This window comes from Trematomus bernacchii, unplaced genomic scaffold (assembly GCF_902827165.1).
Source record: "Trematomus bernacchii unplaced genomic scaffold, fTreBer1.1, whole genome shotgun sequence".
Classification (NCBI taxonomy): Eukaryota; Metazoa; Chordata; class Actinopteri; order Perciformes; family Nototheniidae; genus Trematomus; species Trematomus bernacchii.
The window spans coordinates 8,958,543-8,981,922 of record NW_022988050.1 but is presented as its reverse complement, the minus strand read 5'-3'; the positions used below and the strand labels follow the sequence as shown (position 1 = coordinate 8,981,922).

Sequence of the window (23,380 nt, the reverse complement as noted above, 5' to 3'; positions counted from 1 at the left end):
TATTTCTAATATTGCCTTTGTTTTATTCTGAAGCACCATTTTAGAGCCACACGTCAATCACACGTCTTTGAACAATCACAATGAGAGCTTCTTGTCCCACAGAGGCAATGTGAGTTTCTGTACAGCGTTGCCATTTATCTTTCCCCATCTTCACCCTTTCCCTCACAGTTTAATAAGGTCATACCTTTTATATAAACTGTACATGACACCTCATTAAGTAAAGAGTAGATCATGGAACATCCAGTCAGGCAGTGGGGCTCCTGGGGGATTTCTCTGTCTGTCGGATGGAACACAGCTTCTTCATTAAGAAGAAGCTGCTTGACGCAAATCCTCAGAGGTTCGACCGTTGGCCCTTTGGTAGGTTTGGTTTTGTGGTATTTGTTGGTAAAAAAATAATCTCAGCAAATTATATATTTTTTGTATTCAGTTTCACTATATAAAAAAATGTAAATTGATATGTATAATGCCACCATGTTTGATCCTGATTTTATGTTTTTATTACAGCAATGTATTTCAGTGATGCGTGTTGTGACTGTTCCTCATTGTGTGATTATCTACTTACACGCCTAATGAGCTGTTATGTTTCACTTTACAGATTACCCAGCCAGCAGGAGTTTATTGATTCAATATTTTTAGTTCAATGTTGCTTCAGTTGTGTCCTCAGAGAGGGTGCGCGGCACTGAATGGAGTCCTGGGAGCCTGTATGTGAATGAATGAGGAGTAGGCGTCTCTGGTGCTGAGCCTTCATGGAATCAGGACTTGAAGTAGGTGGGTCTCTCTTTGTAGCCGGCTGAGTTCAAAAGAAGCCTTTCGTGGCGTCTCCAGGGGGATCCATCACAGACACACGGGGGTTTCTTACTGGATAGATCCCTTTGCCGAGAACCCCATGTGTGTGTTTGACCTTTTGGCTACAGTCTGCCATAAAGTTACAAACATGAACAGTGTTTAGTCTCTTCAACATGATCACACTTTGACACATTTCACGGTTATGCAGTTTGGCGATGAACAGCTGGATCAATGATGTAGTTTCGAGCTGCTGCTATTTATTATATATGTTTCAATTTATAATTTAAACACCTTTGAGCAAAAACAATAACACACCCCTACCTGTCACTCTTCCAATACAAATGTTTTTCTTTGTACAGACACCCTGCCATGGATTAAGTGCAAAGAAAATTGCCCAATTGATTAAGAGAAGTTTGGTCAAATGCATTTTTGACATCATTGTTCGACTTTTGAGCATTGTGTTGAAGCATTAATAAGATTGTTACAAACGGTGGGCAAAGTCTGATGAGTGGATTGATGTTGAGAATCGGGGGATCAACTTTTCTTTTAAGAAGTACCTATATACTCATACAGCGCTACAGAAATGCTGAGTTTTTATTTAGCCTATAGTATGAATTATCTATGCTCCCCAAAGAGCAAATCAATTGCATCAACCAGTTCATGATTAGATTCTGTTTGAATCTGGAATGACATTGCCACATCATCTTTCCACTTTTCCTTTGTTTCCCTCCAAGAAGGTCAGCTCTTATAACGAGGCTACTGTATTATGAATGGAAAGGCCTATTTGAATTCATTATGATCTATTTACTTCATATTTCCTTATCATCAGTGGATTTCTTTGGCAGTGTTGGAGTGATGGAAGGATCTCTTGGCCACAGATTAAAGGAATTATCAGCTGAATATTGATATGTTTGATTGAACCCTGGGAGCTGTGGCTTACATTTGTTTGGACTGAACACATAAGACACAAATATGATTCGTAGTCATGAGCTTCCTTTTGGTAAATATTCATACTTCGTCCTTTCCGTTATAAACATCTTATTTAATGAAAAACAGAAGGGTGCTGCACATAATGCATATACATACCGGCGCACTGGGGTCCATATGGGATGCACCTCATTTGCAATTGACTTAATCTTCAAACATCTGCAATTAACTATTACTATTTGAAAATATTTTGGTAAAAGAAAAGAAACCTCTGCAGTGTAACGAAAAATAGAAATCGAGAACTCAAGGTTATATTTATTACTGTAATGAATTTGTGCCTTTTGCAATTTTCACAGGTGCATTTTGTTACAGTATTTGGCTTTCTGGAAAGGGACACAGTCCTTCTTGGTGAATCTGACACCCTTATTCAAAGGACACACATAAAAGCTAAATGTTATTAGGAAAAACTCTAGCAGGGAACAAACTGCTTAACACTAATCATTGTTATTGAAACAAATGACAGCCACTGAGATGAAAGACAATATTCTGTTACACACCCGCAGTATTTAATCCAAACCAGCAAGTATTATGTTGTGTTTGCCATGTCATGCTCTTCTTTAAATCAATTGTGTGCCATCATGATTAACTCATTTTGCATCATCTGGTAATGTCCTAAGCTTTCACTCCTGTAGCTGTTAGCATGTTTGAACTCGGGGTGACCTAAATGTTTCACCGCTTCCTCCGTGTCCTGTGTGGCGCCTCAGCAGTGTCATCGCTGCTATCGTTTGATGGTAATTGCGTCTCTCCTCCGGCTCTTAGCATGCTGAGATGGTTCCTCATCCAAAGGCAGTTCCTTTACTGCTCTGAAAACCTGCATGCATTGTCTTTTTTTATTCAATCCAAATAGCTTGTGGTCAAAAAACACTCTTAAATATGGGTTGCTGGAAAGGAGGCGGAGGAGGCGTATACATCCATAACAACAGCAATTATTTATTAGTGACAGCTTTCGATAGCCATTTTAGTTCAAATGCTTTCACTGCAATTGATCCCCAAAGAAAAATCAATGTTTATGTGAAAGCCGTAGCTTTTAACCAAACGGACTGCTGGCTCCGTAAGGTCAAGGATTGAGTGAGTGAAGTTATTTTTGCTCCTTGTGTTATTAGATTGCCTATCTATCATTGTAGTGTCATGTGATTGATACTGACTCTGCGTGAATGAAAGATGGAGCAAGGCCATTGTTGCTCCCACACAAGTGTAAAGTGCTGAATGCAACAGCAACTTGTGTAGAAAAAGGGTTTGAAATGAGCCACCAGCTAATCACCTACTGCTTCTGCTGCGTCATGGCTCTACATAACATTTACAAACTCAGCATGTTGAGTAGAAAAGCAGCAGTTGGATTTGCAGTTGTGGAAGGATGATTACCACCATGTATGTTCGCAAAATCTGTTAAATTAGGGAAAATCTACTCATCGCTGTCCACTTAAAATCGCATGAACTGTTCATTCGCTTTTTCGTATGCTTGATGAATTCATTTAACCATATATTAGGATTCTAACCATCACATTTAACTTTCCAGGTATGAAATAATTATTTTCTGTATACTGCTGAATTGGTTTACTCTCCTGAGCGTATCTGTTTTGAACTGAAGGCATCTCTTCAGGCCTTTAATTGCTCACGTGTTGCTCCTTCCATCCACGAGGTAGATAACACCATCTGCTCCTTGTCCGCACAAGTCCAATCATAATTTCAAAAAGAGAAAAATATATTCAGTTCCTTGGCAAAGATTTCATAGTGCTAAGGGAAGCTTATTAGAGAATATGAAATGCATGTTTTTATTTGTACTTTAAAAGTGTTTAATATTACACCATTATTTGCAGTGGTATGTGTTTGAACGAGATGTATGCAATAGGTGTTGATCTTTGGGATTGTAAGCACATCAGGCAGATGTCTCTCTCTGGGTTTCAAAGGTGCCAGAAACAGATGCTTCCCACGCATTTCAAAGGAGACATTTTCCTGGCGTTTGGCCTTGATCATTTTCCGGATATGATTAGATCCCAACACATGGCTTCAGTCATTAACTGGGAGACAAACAAAGTCAATCAAATAAGTTTGAGTGTGTTTTACTTCACCTTTAAGTGCGGTGCTGAAACGATTGGATATTGAATTGATTTGATCCATACTATTCTGATAATGGATTAATCGGCAACGCAATTTTGAAAGCAGGAGTCCCAAAGAATGACCAATTTCTCAAATGTGAGAATGTGTTACTTTTCGTCTTTTTCTATATCCTTACAAATTGAATTTATATTCAGTTTTTCTTTTTGTCAAACAAACATGCAATTTGACTTCTCCTCTGGTTCTTTTTCATCAACTAGACAAACATCTTATGCAAAATCTTTAAAAAAAAGGGATGGAATAATGTACAGTAAGCCTCCTTTAAGTGCAAACCTATAATGTGATGGTCAATGCTTGGGAGAACGGGACCCTCAGCCGGACCTTTCCCTGACATCTCAAAGTGCTTGATATGTTGTTTTCTGCATGCATGTGAGAAGTGTGTGACAGTGGGCTGTGGGGGATATCAGAGCAGAGCGACTGGAGGGCCTGTCACGTGTCGCAGGTTGACTCCGTCGGTCCACAGAGAGGAGGGAGCTGTCTGCATGGGCCTCTAGTGCCTTTCAGAGTAGCTTTGTTAGAGTGGACCTCGAGGCTCTGACTTGCTGTGGAGCTGTCAACGTTAGGGTGGCAGCGCACAATGCAACGACCCCTCTCCTGGAAGTTGGACAGGATGTATGTGGAGCGTAAAAAAAAAATCACAAGCAAATTGGTTATGTTAAGACCTCTGTTTGTGCTCTGTTGTTCACACATTAATTACAGTCAGTATTTGTCTGTTTTTTGTGACAAAACAGTCATTTGAAAGCACAATTAATTCACCAACAAGGGTGACCGTGGGTTGAGGATTTCCTGGTTAGAAAGTGAATCCCCCTGGGCCTTTTTACTGAATCTTAATTGGATTTCATCTGCGAAAGCCCTCCAGTCTTTACATAGACATCCTTTTTAAAACATAAATGAGACATGCTAAAATGATCGCAAGTATCATAACTCAGGGGGATTCATGACTTGTAATTGAGATCATTCTTTTATCTTTTCACTCTGCTTAGCATCTTATTAATGATCAAATACTTCATTTTTTGATTAAGACCATACTGTATATAAAAGCACATTGACAAAATGTATGATAAGATATCACTTTTTTCTAGAGAGATGTAAGTCTAATGACATAATGCTGCATACGATTATTTGTATTGTGGTGCAAAGTTATAACAAAAACTGCACTTGTTCACAGATCACATAAATAAACAAATACAACATGTATTAACTTGTATTTGAGAGAAAAAGGGCCCAGGAAAAGCTTACTTTAAAGAAACCTTTTTATGGCCCAAAATGTAGTTTGTAGTTTCAGTAGTACAAAAAAGAATTGGCAGTCATTTACCCACTTCAATTACTATGCTGACCAGCAAGCCCATGTATACTACAGTTTAACAACCAGTTCGATTACATGTCATTCACAACTCCCCATCACTGGTTATTGTTGCACAAGCACCTTTACAGCCATATTGGAAACTCCGCCAACATTTGCTCTTTTCTACATGTCAGTTATATGTTTATTGTAAATATAAAAGTCCTCAATTTGCAGCTGTTAGGGTTTGTCCAAAAAGCGGACTTTTCTGAGTCCGTTTAGAGACTGGAGATGCTATGAAGTCTGTCTCCCTGTTGGGTAATGGTGAACCACACTGACAAAGACTATTTGTTGCGCCCATCAAAGCTGTCTTGTGGGTCAGTTTCTCTGACAAGTGTGGTTAGAAGGGCCATAAAGCAGCACCACCACCATTTCTCAGTCCTGTCCATTACATATGAACAAGTGTCTAAACTGACAGGCTTATTTGCACCAGGACACATGTAGCTTAGATTACACTATTAAACTCCACTGGTTCACAAACAAATCTCATTGACAAAGTATTACGAGTGAAAGCTAACAGAGAGAGGGTAAAGAGAGAATACCAATATAAATCCACCAGTCAGTCAGTTTGCATACACTTCCTTTACGGATAAGGGAATGAGACCCTTTTTCCTCCTGCTGCTCAATTACCCAAGCACCCATAAAAACCTGAAGTTCTGTCTCCAGAGTGAGATATCGTCGCGCTGCTCCCAGCAATATAAGAGCGAGATTTAGGATGAGCCTTTCCTCTGTGACAGTGACTCGGCAGAGGGACCCTCTCTGTCACCAGATATTGCGGTCCCCAGCCGCTCATTAAAGATGGAACCATTACTTCACGGCTCCGGCTCGCTTCTCTCTGCTCCTTCTTCATCTGCCTTCACAACCCCCTGGAAGTAAATAGACACAAATTAGCTCAGGAATGTACAGAAAGCACATGAGCCGATTCTGTGAAAGGTGGCCGTACAGTACCAATTGTGTGGCCCATTAAGTTCCTAATGCCTCTCACCATATTTCTCATAGCGTCTCTTTGTGGTAGGATTAAGTTTAAACTCCCCTGTGCACCATGCAGCGTAATGTGTTTGTTGTTCATTGTGTGTGTGCGTTCCCCCATGGTGCAGTTTGGATTGAACTGTTTTGTTGGCTTCACCCAAAGAGGAAGGAAGATCACAGAACAAATTTATTCATTTTTACATTACATTATAGTTCTTTAGCTGACGCCTATACAAAGTAACTAACGATAAGTGCATTTAAACCATGAAGATACAACATAAACATGGCAACAATTATTGTTTGAAGGCTTGATTCAATGCTCTTTAACTCGACTGTACACATTGTATGTAAAGTTGCAACATGAACTGCATAGCTTTTCATATCAAATCTTAGTTGTCAGTTAACCTGAACTAATGCAAAGGCAATTGAAATATGTATAGTGTGTACAATCACCATAAGGTTAAACATGCAAACATCAGTAATCCTTGACATATGTTTATTACCATTAAACAGTCAAACTGATTCATCTTCGAATGGCAATTACCCAAAAATACTATAAGACTTTCACCTGACCCGTTAAACCTCTCATTATGGCAAAATAACAACATCAATGTCCTAATAAAATCCAAACAATCTATTAGGAAACTTTTTTAATGCTCTTTTTTTCCATTTAGGCTAGACTAGTGTCTCATTCCACCAAACACGGGAATGAAAACACCTCTGTTCTCCCATCTGTTGGCGCTGCATTGGCTTCCTCTTAATGGGTCACTGTAATTGGAAGAGTCAGGAAGCGGGCGCTGCTCCGTGCCGTGTGGTGTAGTTACTGGAGTCGTGAGAGTGATGGGAGCCATTGGCAGCTGGGGTCTGGAGGGTGCTGCTTCTGAACAGGCCTCTGTTCATCTCCTCTCCACCCCACACAGCTCTGCTCCAGAGGGACAAAGCTGCTGGGACAAATGGTCACCTGGGAGCCGAGCACTTAATGAAGCACACCTTCTCAATAAACCCCCTTTTAAAAACCGGCAACAACCTCCCATCTGCCGTGGCAGCACAACAGATCTGTTGGGGAACTTGTGAGGGAATTGCCTTTTTGCAAAGTGTGTGTCTCACATGATCAGAGCCACAAAGCCTACATGCATGCAAACTCATGCCTTTTTATTTGCCCTCCATGACAGTATAGCTATTAGCTGCCTGGTGGCGGTTTTCACTTGTCAAGCGTTATGAGATGTCCTTCAGAACTCATGGCCAGTTTACAAATGTCTCTGCTTTACCGAGATGGGCTTTGTGAGGAGAGTGCTGCGCTCTTAATGAGTTCCTTCCATCTAACTTTTATCCTTCCTGTCGTCTTGGATCCATTCACATTTGGCACTTATGCAATCGTCTCTCTGAGTTTCTCTCATGCTGAACTGTGAGGCCGCGCAGGACGAGGAGTTGTTACTCCGATGTGAGGAGAGCATTTAAGTGATTGTCTCTTCGCAGTGCTTGTGTGGATGATTGACTCGAGTCTTGGAATGATGGCCTGGCACAACCATTTACCTTCTCGACTCGAAACCAGTCGTGAACTCACTTCTTCCCTCTTTTTTTCTTTGTTTATCTCTGCAAGTGTGTGCTTTATAGAAGCATTTATACTGCGCTGAGCTGATAGAGTATATGATAATGATCAAAATGATACATCTAATGATTAATGACTGTTGGGATTTCTGTTCTTCACACTAATCATGACTTTCTGCACTTTCTCTAAATGTAACACCCTGACCCTTTCGCTTACCATCCCCACTATTCACTCGGGAAGCTCTTTCACTGAGGCCACTCAAATTAGCTCCGGCCCCTCGGTGAGAGCCCCACTGCTACAGGACCTGTCGCAGAACCCGAGGCATAAATCATTCCCCAGAGCAGGAGCTGTGGCAGGCCGAGACGCACATCCACCACCCGAGATTTACGCTGCACAGCGAAGCACGGCCCCCGCAATCTGGATCCTCTCCACCTGGTCATCTTCAAATTGGTTATTGATCTTCCAATCACAAAATGAATCATACGTTGCCAAGACTGTTTAGGTACCGCGTTTACAGTAGCTGTTGATGCTGATATGGAACCTGGGGATGGATTATTGTTTTAGAAACCAGCGAGAAAACAACTACCTGCACTGAACCGGGAGTAAATGGGAAAATAAATTAGAAGCAGTCTACCTTGAGATGAATATATGTCATGTTGTCATCCAGCAGAGCCTCATTATCACATATCAAAACAGCTGAAGAAACTCCTGACAGTCACTGAAGTGAAGAGCTTGAAGTTGGCTATATTCTCCTGTTGTGATATTCAACAGTGTGTGATTATGGCTGCAGTCCTTTTAATTTGTTATTCAAGAATAATTGCAGGGCCTGTGATCATATTATACTGCAGTTCTTTAGAAAGCATAACCAATTCATGCTGTAGGCTATTTTGTCTTTTCTTCTCCTTTATCTGATGGAAACAAATTCTTCACACACATTTCTAACTTTGTTTTGAATAGAAGCTTCTTCATCACTATACTTCATAACGCTGAAATACACACGATTCTGCCATAGCAGTATCACTACTTCTATCTACAGCTGACTCAAATCGGACAGGTTCAATAGACTTACTTGCTTTCAGTTCTTGGCATATACTGTATTGTGGCGTAATATTTAATGGGGCTTCACTTCTTGCCCAATTAGGCTCCAAGATGGTATGTAAATGTAGCTTCTGCCCTGGGTGCAGTTTCCTCATAAATGCCAGATTGGCCATTATCTGAACTCCTTTGTGAATGAAAACAGACAGCTATAATATAGTCCTTCACCACCTTAATTGAAAGATTGTAAGAGTGGTCCTGTCTTTGAATTTCCTTCTTAAATGTCAATATCTAAAACCAAAACACACCGTTTTAGATGGATAATGTCAAGCTCAGTTTAATTTTCAAAGGTGGCTGCATCATTGCTCATGACTCCCGAACTACCTAATCAATTAATCGTGCTGTGGAACACATTTATTTGACAGGATCAGTGTAACTAATTGGCTGTTGAATGGAGTCAGATAGTAATCTAGTAGCTGTTATTTGTCATTCCAGGACACAGGTTTAATTACAGAGGCTCATTAGGACTATATGGCGATGAGTGGTTACAGAACATGACATGATTTAAGCTGATGTGTTGCGGAGCATGTCCATGGTCAGATGTGAGGACAGGAAGCTGTGTTTCTACTAATTGACACCTTGCTCACTTCAAATGAAGCTATAGTCATTTATATTTGCTAACCCAATTTATGACCTATTCCTGCTAAGATCACCTTCAATGTCTTGTTGTACAGATGTGGATCTCTTTGTAATTCAACCTACCAAGGCATATTTTTTATGGAGGATGTTTATTTATATTAAAGGTCCCCTATTATACTGTTTTTTATCAATATATTATAGTTCTCAGATATATACAAAACATGTCTCTGAAGTGTTTGGCTCAAAATACCAAACAGATAATGCATTTTTGTAGCATCCCATAATCCCCTCTGTTTCAGCCCTGTTTCAAAAGTGCTGATTCTCTGTCTTTTACTTTAGATGCTCTAGGAGGAGATTCAGGTGATAAGGTGTGTGTGTGGGGGGGGGGTTACCTTGGTTGGTTATTGGCTAATGGTTACACAAGCCAAAAAATCGTTATGACATCATAAAGAGGCCAAAATCTGATCAGATCATTTTCAGACAGGTTTTTATATAAATGGATCAGGACAAAAAGTGAGCGAACCTTTTTGCCTGAAACTTTCAGAATCTCTTTACACAGAGGGGACACATGTTTATGTATAAAAGACATGAAAAAGTGGATTTTGCACAATAGGTGGCCTTTAAGTATGAGGGTCTTGATTTACAGATACACTGACCGTGCTTTGTCGTTCTCAGGTAAGGTAGAAATCCAGCCTCAGTGGCCTTTCATTTTTCTTGGACCCTGGCAGCCTCTAAGCAGGGAGGAGGGACTCTGGTTGGACAGCTCTGCTCCCCCCTGCTCCCCCCTGCTCCCCCCTGCTCCCCTCTGCTCCCCTCTCCAGTCGATAGCAGCCAGCAGGTAAGGCTCTGTCTCTGTCTGCAGTGTGGCAGACTCTTATTAGTGGTAATGTACTCCCATCATCCATCTCCAGGTGGGCTTCCACCATTGATCTCGATGCCAAGCCTTGTCACTTATTGCTCCTCACACAGTGAAAGCTCTGGTCGCCGCCAGCACGGGCTTTAGATGACCCGGCTTAATGTTCTGTCGATAGCCTCGCTGCTGGACAGCCGGTGTTAGAGCTGTGAGGAGACTTTTCCTCACAGTGAATTCAATATCTAAATCCAGCAAGGACAAAAAAGTTGATTGTTTGTTTCTGTTTGCGATCGTCATGACGGAAAATCCAATAATTGCTGCCGTAATAATCTTCCAGAGTTCAACAATCCTGTTTGTGAGCGTTAATAACCACTGTTCTGAGTTGTTGTAAAACGTTTATAAAAAACGTATTCCAACTAGCCGTCCTGAATCATATTTATTACCAGTATCTTAATTAACAGGGGCAAAACAATGTAGATGTTTAGATCAGAATTTGTGCTAGATAATAGGTTTACGGTTACAAATAATTTCAAGGTAAGTAATACCTCATAATGTTCCTATATTCTCATAAGTAGGGAAGTTTAGGTATAGGTCGGGCCTTGCTCATGCTCATCTTGGAAGGTAAAGACTAATGCTTGGTATTGAACGGAACAGTTTAAGGAACACTGAGAAGCACTTGGGATTGTGGACTTCTTCCTTAAAACTTTAAAAAACGTAATTTTCAATCACAACACCAGCATATGAAAAAAGAAATTGGGTTTTACACTTTCTGCGTGCAGGAAAGCTTGTGTGAGGGTGCAGTTCTTGCAATGATATCTGAAAGATCACAATACTTTTCCCTCAAAGTCTTCATTTTCTTTGTAGACTTAGGGATTTCACTCTTAACACACTGAACTGCTTTGTATTCCAAGTTTAATTGTACCAGTTCATGGGAGCTTGACTAAATGTTTAATTTTCTCCGGGCACTTGATCGACCTGGTTCAGTGATTTAACCAATGGAGAATTAAATGTGGGTTTCTCCCCGAACACCTCATCAGATGCCAGTGAAAACGAGGCCATCTGTTGGGAGTGTGTTAGTTAAGTGGCCATGCTGCAAACAGACAACCCCATGCAAATAAGTCCAGAGGTTTCTGCAGTTAAAGTTGTACTTGAGGCCAAATATCATGGTTTGAGTTTCCTTCACAGACATGTTAGCTTTGCTTATGTTCCTTAGCTTCCTGAATTTCCCAACGGGGATAAATAAAGGTCCATCTTAGCTTAGTTTATGTCAGAAATGAGTTTCCAACATTGCTGCAATTACTGTAAAAGCTGTTTTTCTGAAACAGTGACTAAATTAAGTTTTCATATCTATTCTGATTAAGAGCATAGCAACACACAAGAGGGATTTTATTTTTCTATCAGTTGTGGAAACCAATGTAGATTTCCAAACTGTATGTATGTCTTGTATCCGTCGAATGGCACAAATTAAATAAACACCCAGAAACAACATTTAATGATTTGACTGCCATGTCCGCATTTGACTATACATACGCATCAATCTACTCGAAGAAATGTATATTAAGAAATAAGATACACAAGGCATCCATTTAAAAAGAACACACTGACACTATTAGACATAATAGCACGATGTTCATTTTATTTTCTTAAATCGAGTATCAGATTTATCTAAACAACAGTTTTATCAGAACTCAAATTAGCAATGTCTTCTATCAACACCATTTTTTTGTAGCCTAAAAAAATAAATCAACATTTTCTTTTCTTTTCATAAACATATGAGTTTCCACTGAACATTCATTGAATATTAAATGGCTTCATAAAACACTATAATATCCCTGTCAAGGACGTGTTACACGTTAATTACCATTCACAAATGTTGTCATGGATGAGTGTATCAATGATTTATCAGGCCACATTATTACTATGCCACGGTTCAATGGATATCACAGCTGGATTTACTCACAGGGATTATATATGACTCTTTATGAACAAGACAAAGGGGGAACCCACTGAAGAACACATAACAAATAGTACATTCTTTTACAGATATCACTCAGGTTACACCATTAACACCAAGTAGAACAGTTCAAATGAACATCAGAGGTAAAACATGAAACATTTATAGAATATCTGGCAGGAAAACAGTTTGCATCACTTTATTTTAAGGCATTTTTCTTACGTTTGTGTACCTTTCACAAGTATTTTACTATATATTTAATCTTTTCAGGTGAACATATAAAAATACAGTTAGTTTGAAAGAATAAACATGCAACGTGTGTCGCTTATATAGTCTTTTCTTGAGAGGATGGTTCACATTCAGTTTGGCTGATTATTTGGAGATCAAACAACTGTCATCTGAATACAACAGGACAACACATATCCTCACATTTTCACAGCAGACCCCAGATTGAAACACAATATATCTTTTTTGAAGAATCCAAGTCACAGAACACTTTGAATGGACCATTTTGACAGCATGCATGTTTTAATGTCACCAATATCTCTGAGTATCAAAAATAGGTCATTTAATACTACACAAGCTCCATGCATCTACAGCAATTGTTGATTTGCTAAATTGCACATATACCCTCACTGCACTTGCTACTGTGTTATTGCACTACAGTATATCAATACATCCCCTACTCTACCATTAATAAAAAGCACTTCTACAGTATACACACGAACACAGTGGTCTGCCTCTATTACCACTGGACTGTATTTGACTTACAAAGCAGCACTGTTTATTAAAAGCTACACTTTTAAACTATTGCTATGGAACACATACATCTAAACTCCAAAAGTGCCACTAACACCACATAATGTTCTCCCTCTAAACACATGATTCATAACCAGTTCTCTATGTTTACAGTTATGAATTCATATATATATCAATATAATTATCTTAAAGTGCCTCATCAGACAGACTTCACGTATACACAACATCTTTGGCAACCTTTGTGGTGTCGTCAATAGAATACAAAAATACTTAACTTGAGCACAAAATGGATCTAGTATAATATAAAGTATATATGATCCAGTTTGTTACAATGGCAAGAACAACGTGAAACAGAATCACATTTACAGGATGTCATGATTGTTATAATTCACTTAAATATACTCTTATTTTCAGAAACCTCTCATATATTATACTCCTACTCTATATGCGTTATATATATTTATATTGGGATCACTCATATGATTCTCTCTGATGGAGGAGTTGCCCCTTTCATCAGTGTTACATAGAGTGCATGGCTTCAGTTTCCTAAAGGCAGCTTAACTTAACGTCAGTCTGCCGAGTCAAACAGGGCCATAGTTGGACCTGAAATCATTATGTCTACACACATCAACAACAAAAAGTTCCCTTTACATACTATATAATAAGTTTAAGGCTTTGCATTTTGTTGTTAAAGGAACACTATTGCACAGACAACAAAAAACACTCTACTCTAGTCTAGGTCTAAGGCTGCGGTCAAAAAGTAAAAAAAATCTTCCTTTGTCTTTCCCTAACCACTTTTCCTTAACCTTGATGAGGTCAAGGAAAGAAGCAATGAAGAATAATAAGGACAAAGGAAAGGACGTGTGAAGTAAATATTTTCCAACACCAAATCATTTGGTGATGCCGGATGTTATTAACGTGGTTGAGCAGTCAATTGAAATGTTGCTGCCACCAGGAATTGTGGGACCACATTATCTCCTGTCCAGTCTACCCTGTGCTAAAGAGGGTAAGAAAGGAAGCATTCAACCACATATCCTTGAGATTTAGAGAATACGCCTGAAACATCAGGTCATTTCCTTCAGTTAGGAACCGCCCTATCCAATAATACTAATGGACCGCAGCCTTAGGTTGTTCAGAGGAGCCTCTGAGTGGGAGATGCTCTCTGTGAATGGCTTACTTCCCTGATTTATAAGGCAGGCCGGCTCCCTGGCCGCTACCAGCCGGTTTGGTAGCCGCAGCGCTGCTTCTATTGCACAGGTCCCTGATCTCCAGCAGGCTCTCGTTCAGGGCTTTGACGAAGACAGCCGAGCTCGTCCCCGTGTTCTCCCAGAAACTAGACACACAGAATATGATGTGGTCCGACTGCGGGTTATAACAGGCACCGTAGCCGTTGGGCACCACCGGGCCGTAGCAACAGAACATTTCCACTGTGGTAGAAACCTGACGACAGGAGGACACAGAATGGGTTAGAACAGTTTTTCAACTAACAATTTGTATTGTTGTTTTATATGAGGAATCTTGGTGAGTCACTGTGCACGTTCAAGAGTATGTGGTTGATCTCCACTTTCTTGTAATCATGGTCATGTCATGGAAAAGCTGAGGGACTCAATGTACCTTCAAAAACGATCTCTTTGAAGCTTAATCAGGATCCAACAAGAATTAAGTACATTTCTGTTGCAGCGACTTGTTTCCTATCACATTTATCTTTGCTCACAAGAGAATCAAGTTTGATTCAAGGCAAAAATTACAAGGAGGAGAACATGTTATTTGTTTAAAATGAAAACAAAACCTGTTACCTGACTGGTAGAAAGGATGAACTGGTTACTGGTCGAATACGTCTCATCACTGAAGATCTCTGGCTTCTCCATGTTGAGCTCCTTTGCGATTCTCAGAAGCCCGAGGAGATGATTGTCTATTGCCATTCCTGTGATAGCCTACGAAATAATTGTTTTCTTAGTTTCACTTTTTAATAATTGAATTAATATAATGGCAAATGGTTTAAAATACTTACTGCAATTGTATAATTTGTCTGGGCATTAATTACGTCCCTCAGTCGTTTCATTTTTTCTGAATCCTGTTAAAGAAGTACAAATAAAATTGGGGAAAAAAAGCATGGCATTATTCCACAGTACAAAAAGAGAGCCAGTAAATTCATTTTTCATGGACACGTTTAAATCTGCAGGGACATCACCTGTTTGGACGGGGACACTGGTCGCACCTGTTTCATCTAAGCAGGCGTGATGAACAGTAATGTGGGAGTTATTCAGTAATTGGGGTCAAAGTGAGAAAAATGACTCACGGTGAAAGTGGCCCTCTCGTCTGTCATGGACATCACGAAGGCCAGAGCCTCGGGGGTGGCAGAGCGAATGTTATCTACCCGACCGTCTTGGAATCGCCGAATGGACGCGCTCTCATACGTGGACACCAGCCTTTTATTGCATCTATACAACGGGACAAAATCACATTAATTAATGAGTATATTTAAAGGGTTTATTAATGGCCACATTCATTGATAGAGATGATGAATTTACTTGTAAAATGCAAGTTGTAAGGCAACTTGTATAAATGCATCCGGGCTCATCTTCAGTTTTTTGATCAACTCTTTTCCATAAACGTTGAAGTTTAAAACATCCATGTCAAGATTATCCACCAGCCTGAATGAGAAAGCGCAACAAATATAAGACATGATGTTTATAGAAATGATTAATTTTAAAGTTTAGTTTCATGGTCTTGCCTCTGGAGTCTGTCTCCAGATGCTGCTAAGAGTCCTTGGATGTGTGGGTTACATTTCCAGAGCAGCCTTTTCGGAGGGGGCGGGTCTCTGATGCTGGACGCCCTCGCCATCTTGGAGGGACTTCCTGTTCTGTTCGGGAACACAACATCACATCCACTGTTGGTCTCAGCAGCATTTATTGAGACAATGATAATTAGAGTATCTTTCTCACTGACTTACATGTATTTCATCAGGTATTCAGAGAGCTGCACCATAACTATTCCCTCAAATGGGGAATGGTCGCACACCACTCCACATACTCCATCCATTCCTACAACAAACTGAGAGAAGGGGGATTAGCTAAAAGCCCAAACTCTACATTCATGTAGGATTGAAGTGTCTTGGTGCAGCCCTACCTGCATCGACTTGTCATACCAGCGATTCGCTCCATTCTTCTCCCGGCCTCCACCATGCAGCATCAGCACGGCCCGGGTGGTGTCTCTAGCCTCCAGACCACACGGCTCATCCAGACACAGCACACACATACAGCTCTCCATCAGAGCCAGAGAGTCCCTGTTGGTTTGATCTGGATGGAGGAGAGAAGTATCAGATTTCAGACTTTGTTTATTTGTCTGAAAATAGTTTATTGTTGATAAAAAGCCTCCTCAAAAGATGCGTTTCAGACCTTTCGTAAGTGCATCTCTGGCTTGTGCCCATTCTGTTCTCCCGTCAGACGTCAGGACGCCCAATGGAGGGAGTCTCTCTTTGGCGTTTTCGGACATTTTCATGATTTTCTCCAGTTGGGATAAGATCTCCGTCTCGTTGAGCTGCTTGCTGTTTGCGACTACATCCAACACGAAGAACTAGTGAGAAAAATGGATAACAGAAATCATATGTTTCTTCATTGTGTACTGTGTCACATGAGGCAACTTTAATAGTGGATTTTTGTTTGTGTTCAGATTTGCCTGCTATGAGAAATGTATATCTGAGCTTATTGTTACTGTGGTACAATATTGGACCACTCAGGTAAATAGGTAACTAGGTAATTATGGTAAGGACTGCAAATGGCCAGTTGCTGCCTTAAATATGGCTCCTCTACTGCAATCACTTAAACCGGCATCTCAAGGAAGCTCTGGCAGACTAAATCAACAGTAATGAAGTTAACCGCCTGTATCTCCACAGGGACGGGCCCTTATGTGCCACAGATTGATAGTTCCCAGAACCATTTCCAGGTGGGAGCTCCCACTGTGCCTTTTTCTGCGGTCATTTAAAGGCACAGTCTGCGAGCTAAATGTAATGAAAACAGGGACCTAAGACATGTTGGCTACGGGCGTTTTATACATTCATGGGAATCACTATTGTGGATTAAGAGAGTTGTTGTGCGGTCTTAAGACATTTGTTAAATGTGATCGTTTTAGAAACACGATTTTGCATTTGTAGTCGGATGTGACACAAATCCAATGTCTATGTTGATTGATATATGCCTACTGTAGGACAATATGAAGCGTCTACCATGCTTTACAGTTTTAGAAATGTCTCTTTTGAGTTGGAAATCTTCAAGTTAAAAATAACAGGGCAATACTTCCTTCTTAGTAAGCTAACCCTTAATTTATTTATTTATTTTAAATTCCTTCAAGACAAGTGTCCTACTGCCTGTTACTGGATAAAAAACCATTATATTCAATACTGATCATGTTCATTGGGGTTCTTGTGTCTGATGTGACGTTCTGACCACTTTCACCCACAGCTACTGTATAGAGGAAATAATAATATAACATTAAAGGATCCTTACATGTACTTATATGTTCTCTCAAATGCACAGGCACCTGTCTCCAGTTAGAAGTGTGATGGAGTGTGAAAGGTTTCCTCAGAAGCCGGCGTGCTGACCTGGTTCTTGCAAGCCACGATGATGTGCTCCGGCGCTGAGGAGGCTGCCTTCATCTGGACCTTCAGCGTGTCTGTCTTCTGCCCCGGGTAACGGTAGGAGTTGAAGATGCGGTAGTACTGCTCCATGCACAGAGGGGTCCCAGCTAGCTGCCCTCGAGCAAAATCCACTGGCAGCGCTCGCCTGAGAGACATTATTACACACATCAAATGACCTCTAGACTAGGGGTGTCCTAACTCTTTTCTCCGAGGGCCACATACAGAAAAACATACGAAGGGCTGGGCCTCTCACTAGAGGTATTCTGTAAGAAAAAGACAGCACACAGCTCTCCAGAGGGTTTCATTTATTGTGTTGGCAGCTCATTCCTTAAAACAGAAGCTTCAGATTGCTTATAATAAGAGGAAATATGAAGGGTATATTTCAAGGTTGTTATGTGAATTTGTCATTGGGCTTTTTTCTTATCAATTTAGATTTGTTAGAAAAATGTTTCAACTTTAATTGACTGGATTTATTTGAAAATTGGGCCTATTAACACATGAATACTGTGTAATATATTTGAACATATATATTTAAGAAGTACAATATAAGACAAGCAGAAGTGTATTATACTTAAAGTGGACCTATCATGCTATATTTGAATAATATAGTGTAGGACCATACCTATAAGGCATATTTATACTTTTTTTTCCTTCAAAATACCAAACAGATCATGCATTTTAGCCATGCCTCATTTTGCTCAATTTGACAATTTCTAGCTCTGTTTTTGCAAGGGCAGATTCAGTGAGAACAGCACCATCTACTGGCCTGGCATATGTACTACAGCGTCTCCAGCGCTTTCGAACGGCAATGGCCGTGGCTGTCTCCTCCTGATTGGTGGAGTTGGCCCAATAGCCGTAGCGCCACCGTCCTGACGTCAGGACAGTGTTCAAATCTGGATCAGTTTTTATCAGATCCGTTGCAGCCCCTTTTTTAGAGATTTGGGTATGGAGGAAAATAGAGAGGGTTGTGTTTTCTGAGACTTGGTGAGTTCCCTGGAACACCGGGGACACATATTCATGTAGAAAAGACGTACAAAAGTGCATTTTGCATGATAGGTCCCCTTTAAGTCATTATACTTTTTTAATTTGCTGAGTGAGGGCCGCATTTGGCCCCCGGGCCGTAGTTTGGACACCCCTACTCTCACTTTATCACTTATCATTATACTCCATTTTATTTTCATCCTCTGCTGATTCATCATAGATGAGGTGTAGGGCATGCAGGTGGACACTGAGGGTGAGACAGGTTATCTATTACAGGTAAACTTACGCATCAATGAGAGCCTTGTAGTCCAACACTCCTCTGACGAGACGAGCAGCAAATCTTAAAAGAGAGAGAAATTTGACATGTATAGAAACTCTGAACATACACAGTGTACTGGCTGGATTATAATTAGATCTACTCTCATCTCTCACAGGACTAACAGTAATCTCATTATGGTAAATTAGTAGGATACAGTGGGCGGGCTGTGTGCGTTTATCTGTGTTTGTGAGAGAGACACAGAGAGTTAGTCGGTACGTGTGAGTGGGCGGTGTGGGCAAATAGGGAAAACACAGAGCCCTGTCAGGTCTCATGTTGTGTGTCATTTGTCTTGGTGTTATTACGTTCAAAGCCAGATCAATACAAAGGAGGCGGCCGCGGTGTACCACACCCCTAAATGAGGCTGACTAGCAGTCTCTGTGGAGAGCTTGGCCCTGTCACTCCCAATCTAATAAGTGTCTGTGTCAGTGCATTACCAGCTCGGGGTGCTCTGGAAGTATTCAGTTAGTACGACATGAGCTGACAAAAGATGATGTTGAGTTACAGGGCTGGGTGGACTGGAGTAATGTTCGGTGGAGCACGGCTCATTTAATAATGGGCAGAGATTTGGCCAAGAGATGATGCCAGTGATTTTCTTCATGTCTGTGTTTCAGATCTTTATCTGAGTCTGCTGAGAAACATAAACCCTGTCAGTGGCTGCACAAGTGAGTGATATATTGTGCACATGGCATTGTAGTGTGTTGTCACTTCTAGTACCTTTTGAGAACTTCTGCAACCAACCATCTGTGATGTTGCAGAGCATTCTGGGAGTTATTATGTGATAGGAAGTACTTTCTTTGGTGGAACTTGGTCCACTTATGTACTTTTTTATTAAATTAGAGTTTACCTCTTTTCCCAAAATGACTGAACAGTTAGAACAAAGTGAAAAGAGGGTTTCCCACAGAGCTGAACATATTAGGCGGATTGACTGAAAATGATTCTGCAGCTGTTTGTAAATTATACGGAAAAACATTATTTAGGTTGCAGCATCTGAACAATGTGAAATGTCTTTTGTGAAAATGAACTAAGAATCTGTGGGATGTGGATGGTTGGTTGGAGAAAAGAAGCAGATTGAAGACAACCTTGAGTGAGATTAATTGATAAATTGTATTTTGTTCTGTTGGCTGCTTTTCTTGAAGTTTACATGCCTCAGATATTTTCTGAAAAATGTAAATGTCCTAATTCAGATGCATATTTTTCATATTGTCTGCTTCTTTCTTTCAAAGATAAGGAAGGAGAGTGGATACAGTAAAAATGTACATCACATGCAACCTTTCTACAATAACAGACCCACGAGTCGAGCACTTACCTGAGGGCGTCTTTCTGATCTCTGAACGTCTGCTTGGGAAACACCATGACGGGACTGGAGTTGACCGGCAGGGCCAGCCTGTTGTTCAGGTACATGTCCTCCAGCCAGTAGTCATAGATCTAGATGAAAACACAGGCACATTTTTTGAGAGAACATTGTGTTGAGACTTTGTTCAACATTTTGGACTCCAGTTAATACTTTCAGAGGTGAGACGTATGGGCAATAGAGTGAACAACCATTACAGTGTGTCACTGCCAGGTGTAAATAAGAGTGGGAGAGAGTATGTGTGTGAGGGGGGGGGGGGGGGGGGGGGGGGGGGGGCGAGATGGATGAGCAGGATGAGTTGTGGACTGACTGCAGGTGGAGAGATTGAAGCTACAAAGGCTCCAATAAATCTTCATCCTCAGAGGTTTCACTTTCTTCAACTTTTTTATGAATGGGTTATTTATTAGTATAGAAGAATTTGAGATCATATCATTTTTTTATTTTCACACTTTATAGAGCCGAAGCAGAGTGGGATGCCATATTATAACAAAAAGACAGAATCAATGCTTAATGCGGATGACAAATTCTGTTTTGTAAATACATTGGATTATAATGATAATGCATGAAACAGAAAGATTATTGACTGAAGAAAAATCATCCGGGGAAAGATTTTTCAATAACTGTGTTGAGTTTTGCAAATGAGAGTGTGATTAACTAGAAAGGAGAAATGCATCCAACTGTTCTTTTACACGAATAAAGCCAAAACAAATCTTTATTGATACAGGGGAAGGACTGAGAACGTTTTTATTTTCTGTGTTTTCCCAGTTGATGCACATACAGCGAAGAGTAGCAGTGTTACCCAGTTTGTTGTCTTGTCCCTCCGTTCTAAAAGCTTCTTCTGGAGAACCTCTCCGACACCTCCGGGAGCCCCAAACTTCTCCGCGATAGCCTTTGTTTTCTTGAACTGCTCCTCCTTCACCAGGTGTTGAACACACTTCAGGTAAGTGTCGAGTGTTTGTTTCAGCGGGGGCAAAGGGACCTTTGGCAACACCTGAGGTCATATCAAAAACAGCTTGGTGTAAATACTTGTAACAAGTAATGAAAGAACTGCAGCTGTTCAGCATTTTGATGTCCTCTTGATTCACGGTGGGTTCATAGCTAAAGGGGGAATTCCAACACATCTTTTCTTTATGTGTTATTATTAGACACTGAGTTAATAATTCATCCTTAGTGCTTTGAGGCCTATTTAAGAAAACATTAGACAGCCCTTGGGACATGAAACACTTGTTTTCTATATGGTTGGGAAATTGATTATCTTTTCTGTCTGATGTTTGATCATTAGCATAATGATAACCGAAGAAGCCCAATATGTTAATATTGACCAGTTTGTTGGGACTTAAAATAATTGGTCTAGTTTTGGATTCCTGGGATCAGGGATTGTGTCGTTTTATTTATTTATTTATTTTGAGCAAGTCACATCAAGTTTTACCCTGGAAAAAAACATTGAAAAACAAATGTAGAGCCAACCAAACCACAGAACAGCATTATGATACAATGTGCCACTGTCATGGTGTGGATTTCATTACAGCACATTTGCTATATCATTGCAATAAGGTTTTATACCCCTGAAAGGTAAAAGGCATGCTGTCATTTCGCCCCTAGCGGTAGGTTAGAGTAAATGCTGCTGCCGCTGTACTTGGTGCTGAAAATCAGGCCTTACTTTGCCCGCTTCAGCACCATGGACAGCAACAGCGCTCCGTGTTAAAAGGTATAGTAAAAGATAAGGAGTGGGTGCTGATGTAAAGAAAAACACTTTGACTATAGAGACAATGACATGTTTTCATACTTGGCTGACTGTTGTTCTCCCCGTCTCTTTCTCCATGATTGGCATCTTTGCGTTCCTGTCCAGTCAAGGGGAAGTGATGGAGAGCCTGTAGAGACGATCTGAGGTCAGTCCTCCCTGCACGAAGCATGTAAAGACATTTGAGAAAGAAAGCAGACAAGTTTAAAAATGCAGTAAATACAATTAAGCCTACTGAGCAATGGGACTACTGAAAGTGAACCAGCGGGCTTCCATTCTTCTTCATTTTGTAACCTAATGCAATTTGCCGCATGTCCTTGAATCCCAGCTGCGCCTCATCGTTCACCACTGCAAAGAGATACGCCTCTTAAAAACTCATTTCATCCCTGTATGTCTCAAAAGCTTTATTTATCCTAAAACGAATAATAATTCAGCCAATAAATCGTAAACGTGCACGTGCTTATTTTCAGATACGTTTGACTTTGTAATGGCATTTTGATTTAAACTAAAGTTCTAAAACTAAAACATTTGGAACGATTTTTGAGAATAATTTGTCCTTGGATGCAAGTTGTTTGTTCAAAAAACGTTGATAATAATAATAAGAAATGAAAAACATTTCGTATTCACAGAAAAGAGAACTTTGAAGTAGATTAAATGAGTTGTTAAAATGCATATTCTTAGTCTCAGTGCGCCAAAGAAGCTCACAACAAGTTTCAAATAACCACATACACAAAAGAGAAGAAAAGTGACTTTACCTGACCGGTGCACCACTGACGATGTCAGAGAAGTGTGTGGAAGTTTACTTCGCCTCCCACCTCCACGCTGTGAAATCCCATATTAGTGAGCTCCGTTCAGGCGCTGGACTTCTCCCCCGTCCCCTCGTCTCGCCATGCGGCTGTGGCTCCACATAAAAGCGCGCCTCGGAAAAGATGCTGAAGGTGTTTGCATCTACCTACCCCCTTGGGGCAAGAAACTCCTCCCATCGAAATCTATTCGCGGAACATATTATCTGACAGCTCGCCCCCCCCTCCCTTGCCCACACCCGATAATACATTTAGCATAGAAGAATGAAGTGGTGGCCATTTTTTGGTTTGACATTCAAGGGTCCTGTGATGGTCCTGCGATGGTCCTGTGGGTCGGCAGAGATGAGAATGTTGCGGCTTTTAAGGTTCAGATTCAAGACTTGCACTTTCTGCAGAGTTTGACTGATTTCAGACAATAGATGCTGCACTTGTGCGGAAAATAAATCTGCTTTGCAGCTTGAGCCTAATTGTATAAACTGCTGCGCACTTGGGTCTGTTGATTTGTGTTTTATTTAGTTTTCATATTGTGGATTTATCTGCACTTTATGTGCGTTGGTTGTG

At 40.6% G+C, this 23,380-nt stretch overlaps 1 protein-coding gene across 1 annotated transcript; it reads right to left on the bottom strand.

Moving 5' to 3' along the window:
* Positions 1–11,936: 11,936 nt before the first annotated feature.
* LOC117473303 (choline O-acetyltransferase-like) lies at positions 11,937–22,890 on the bottom strand. The gene is made up of 15 exons (XM_034118818.1): positions 22,772–22,890; positions 22,062–22,175; positions 21,075–21,266; positions 20,231–20,349; positions 18,892–18,945; positions 17,589–17,769; positions 16,387–16,564; positions 16,118–16,287; positions 15,942–16,042; positions 15,723–15,851; positions 15,520–15,642; positions 15,288–15,429; positions 15,000–15,062; positions 14,785–14,922; positions 11,937–14,428 (listed from the first exon to the last, which is right to left on the bottom strand). Exons 2-15 carry the CDS (start codon positions 22,104–22,106, stop codon positions 14,162–14,164), a joined length of 1,902 nt encoding a protein of 633 aa, XP_033974709.1. The 5' UTR covers positions 22,107–22,175; positions 22,772–22,890; the 3' UTR covers positions 11,937–14,161.
* Between the last annotated feature and the right edge of the window lie 490 nt (positions 22,891–23,380).

Excerpts from the sequence above, each read along its gene's own strand:
- LOC117473303 (XM_034118818.1), bottom strand. The coding sequence starts at position 22,106 with ATGCCAATCATGGAGAAAGAGACGGGGAGAACAACAGTCAGCCAA. Across the intron at positions 17,770-18,891 it reads TACAAGGCTCTCATTGATGC|GCGAGCGCTGCCAGTGGATT; the intron begins GTAAGTTTACCT and ends AATGTCTCTCAG. Across the intron at positions 16,288-16,386 it reads CAGAGATGCACTTACGAAAG|ATCAAACCAACAGGGACTCT; the intron begins GTCTGAAACGCA and ends TCCTCCATCCAG.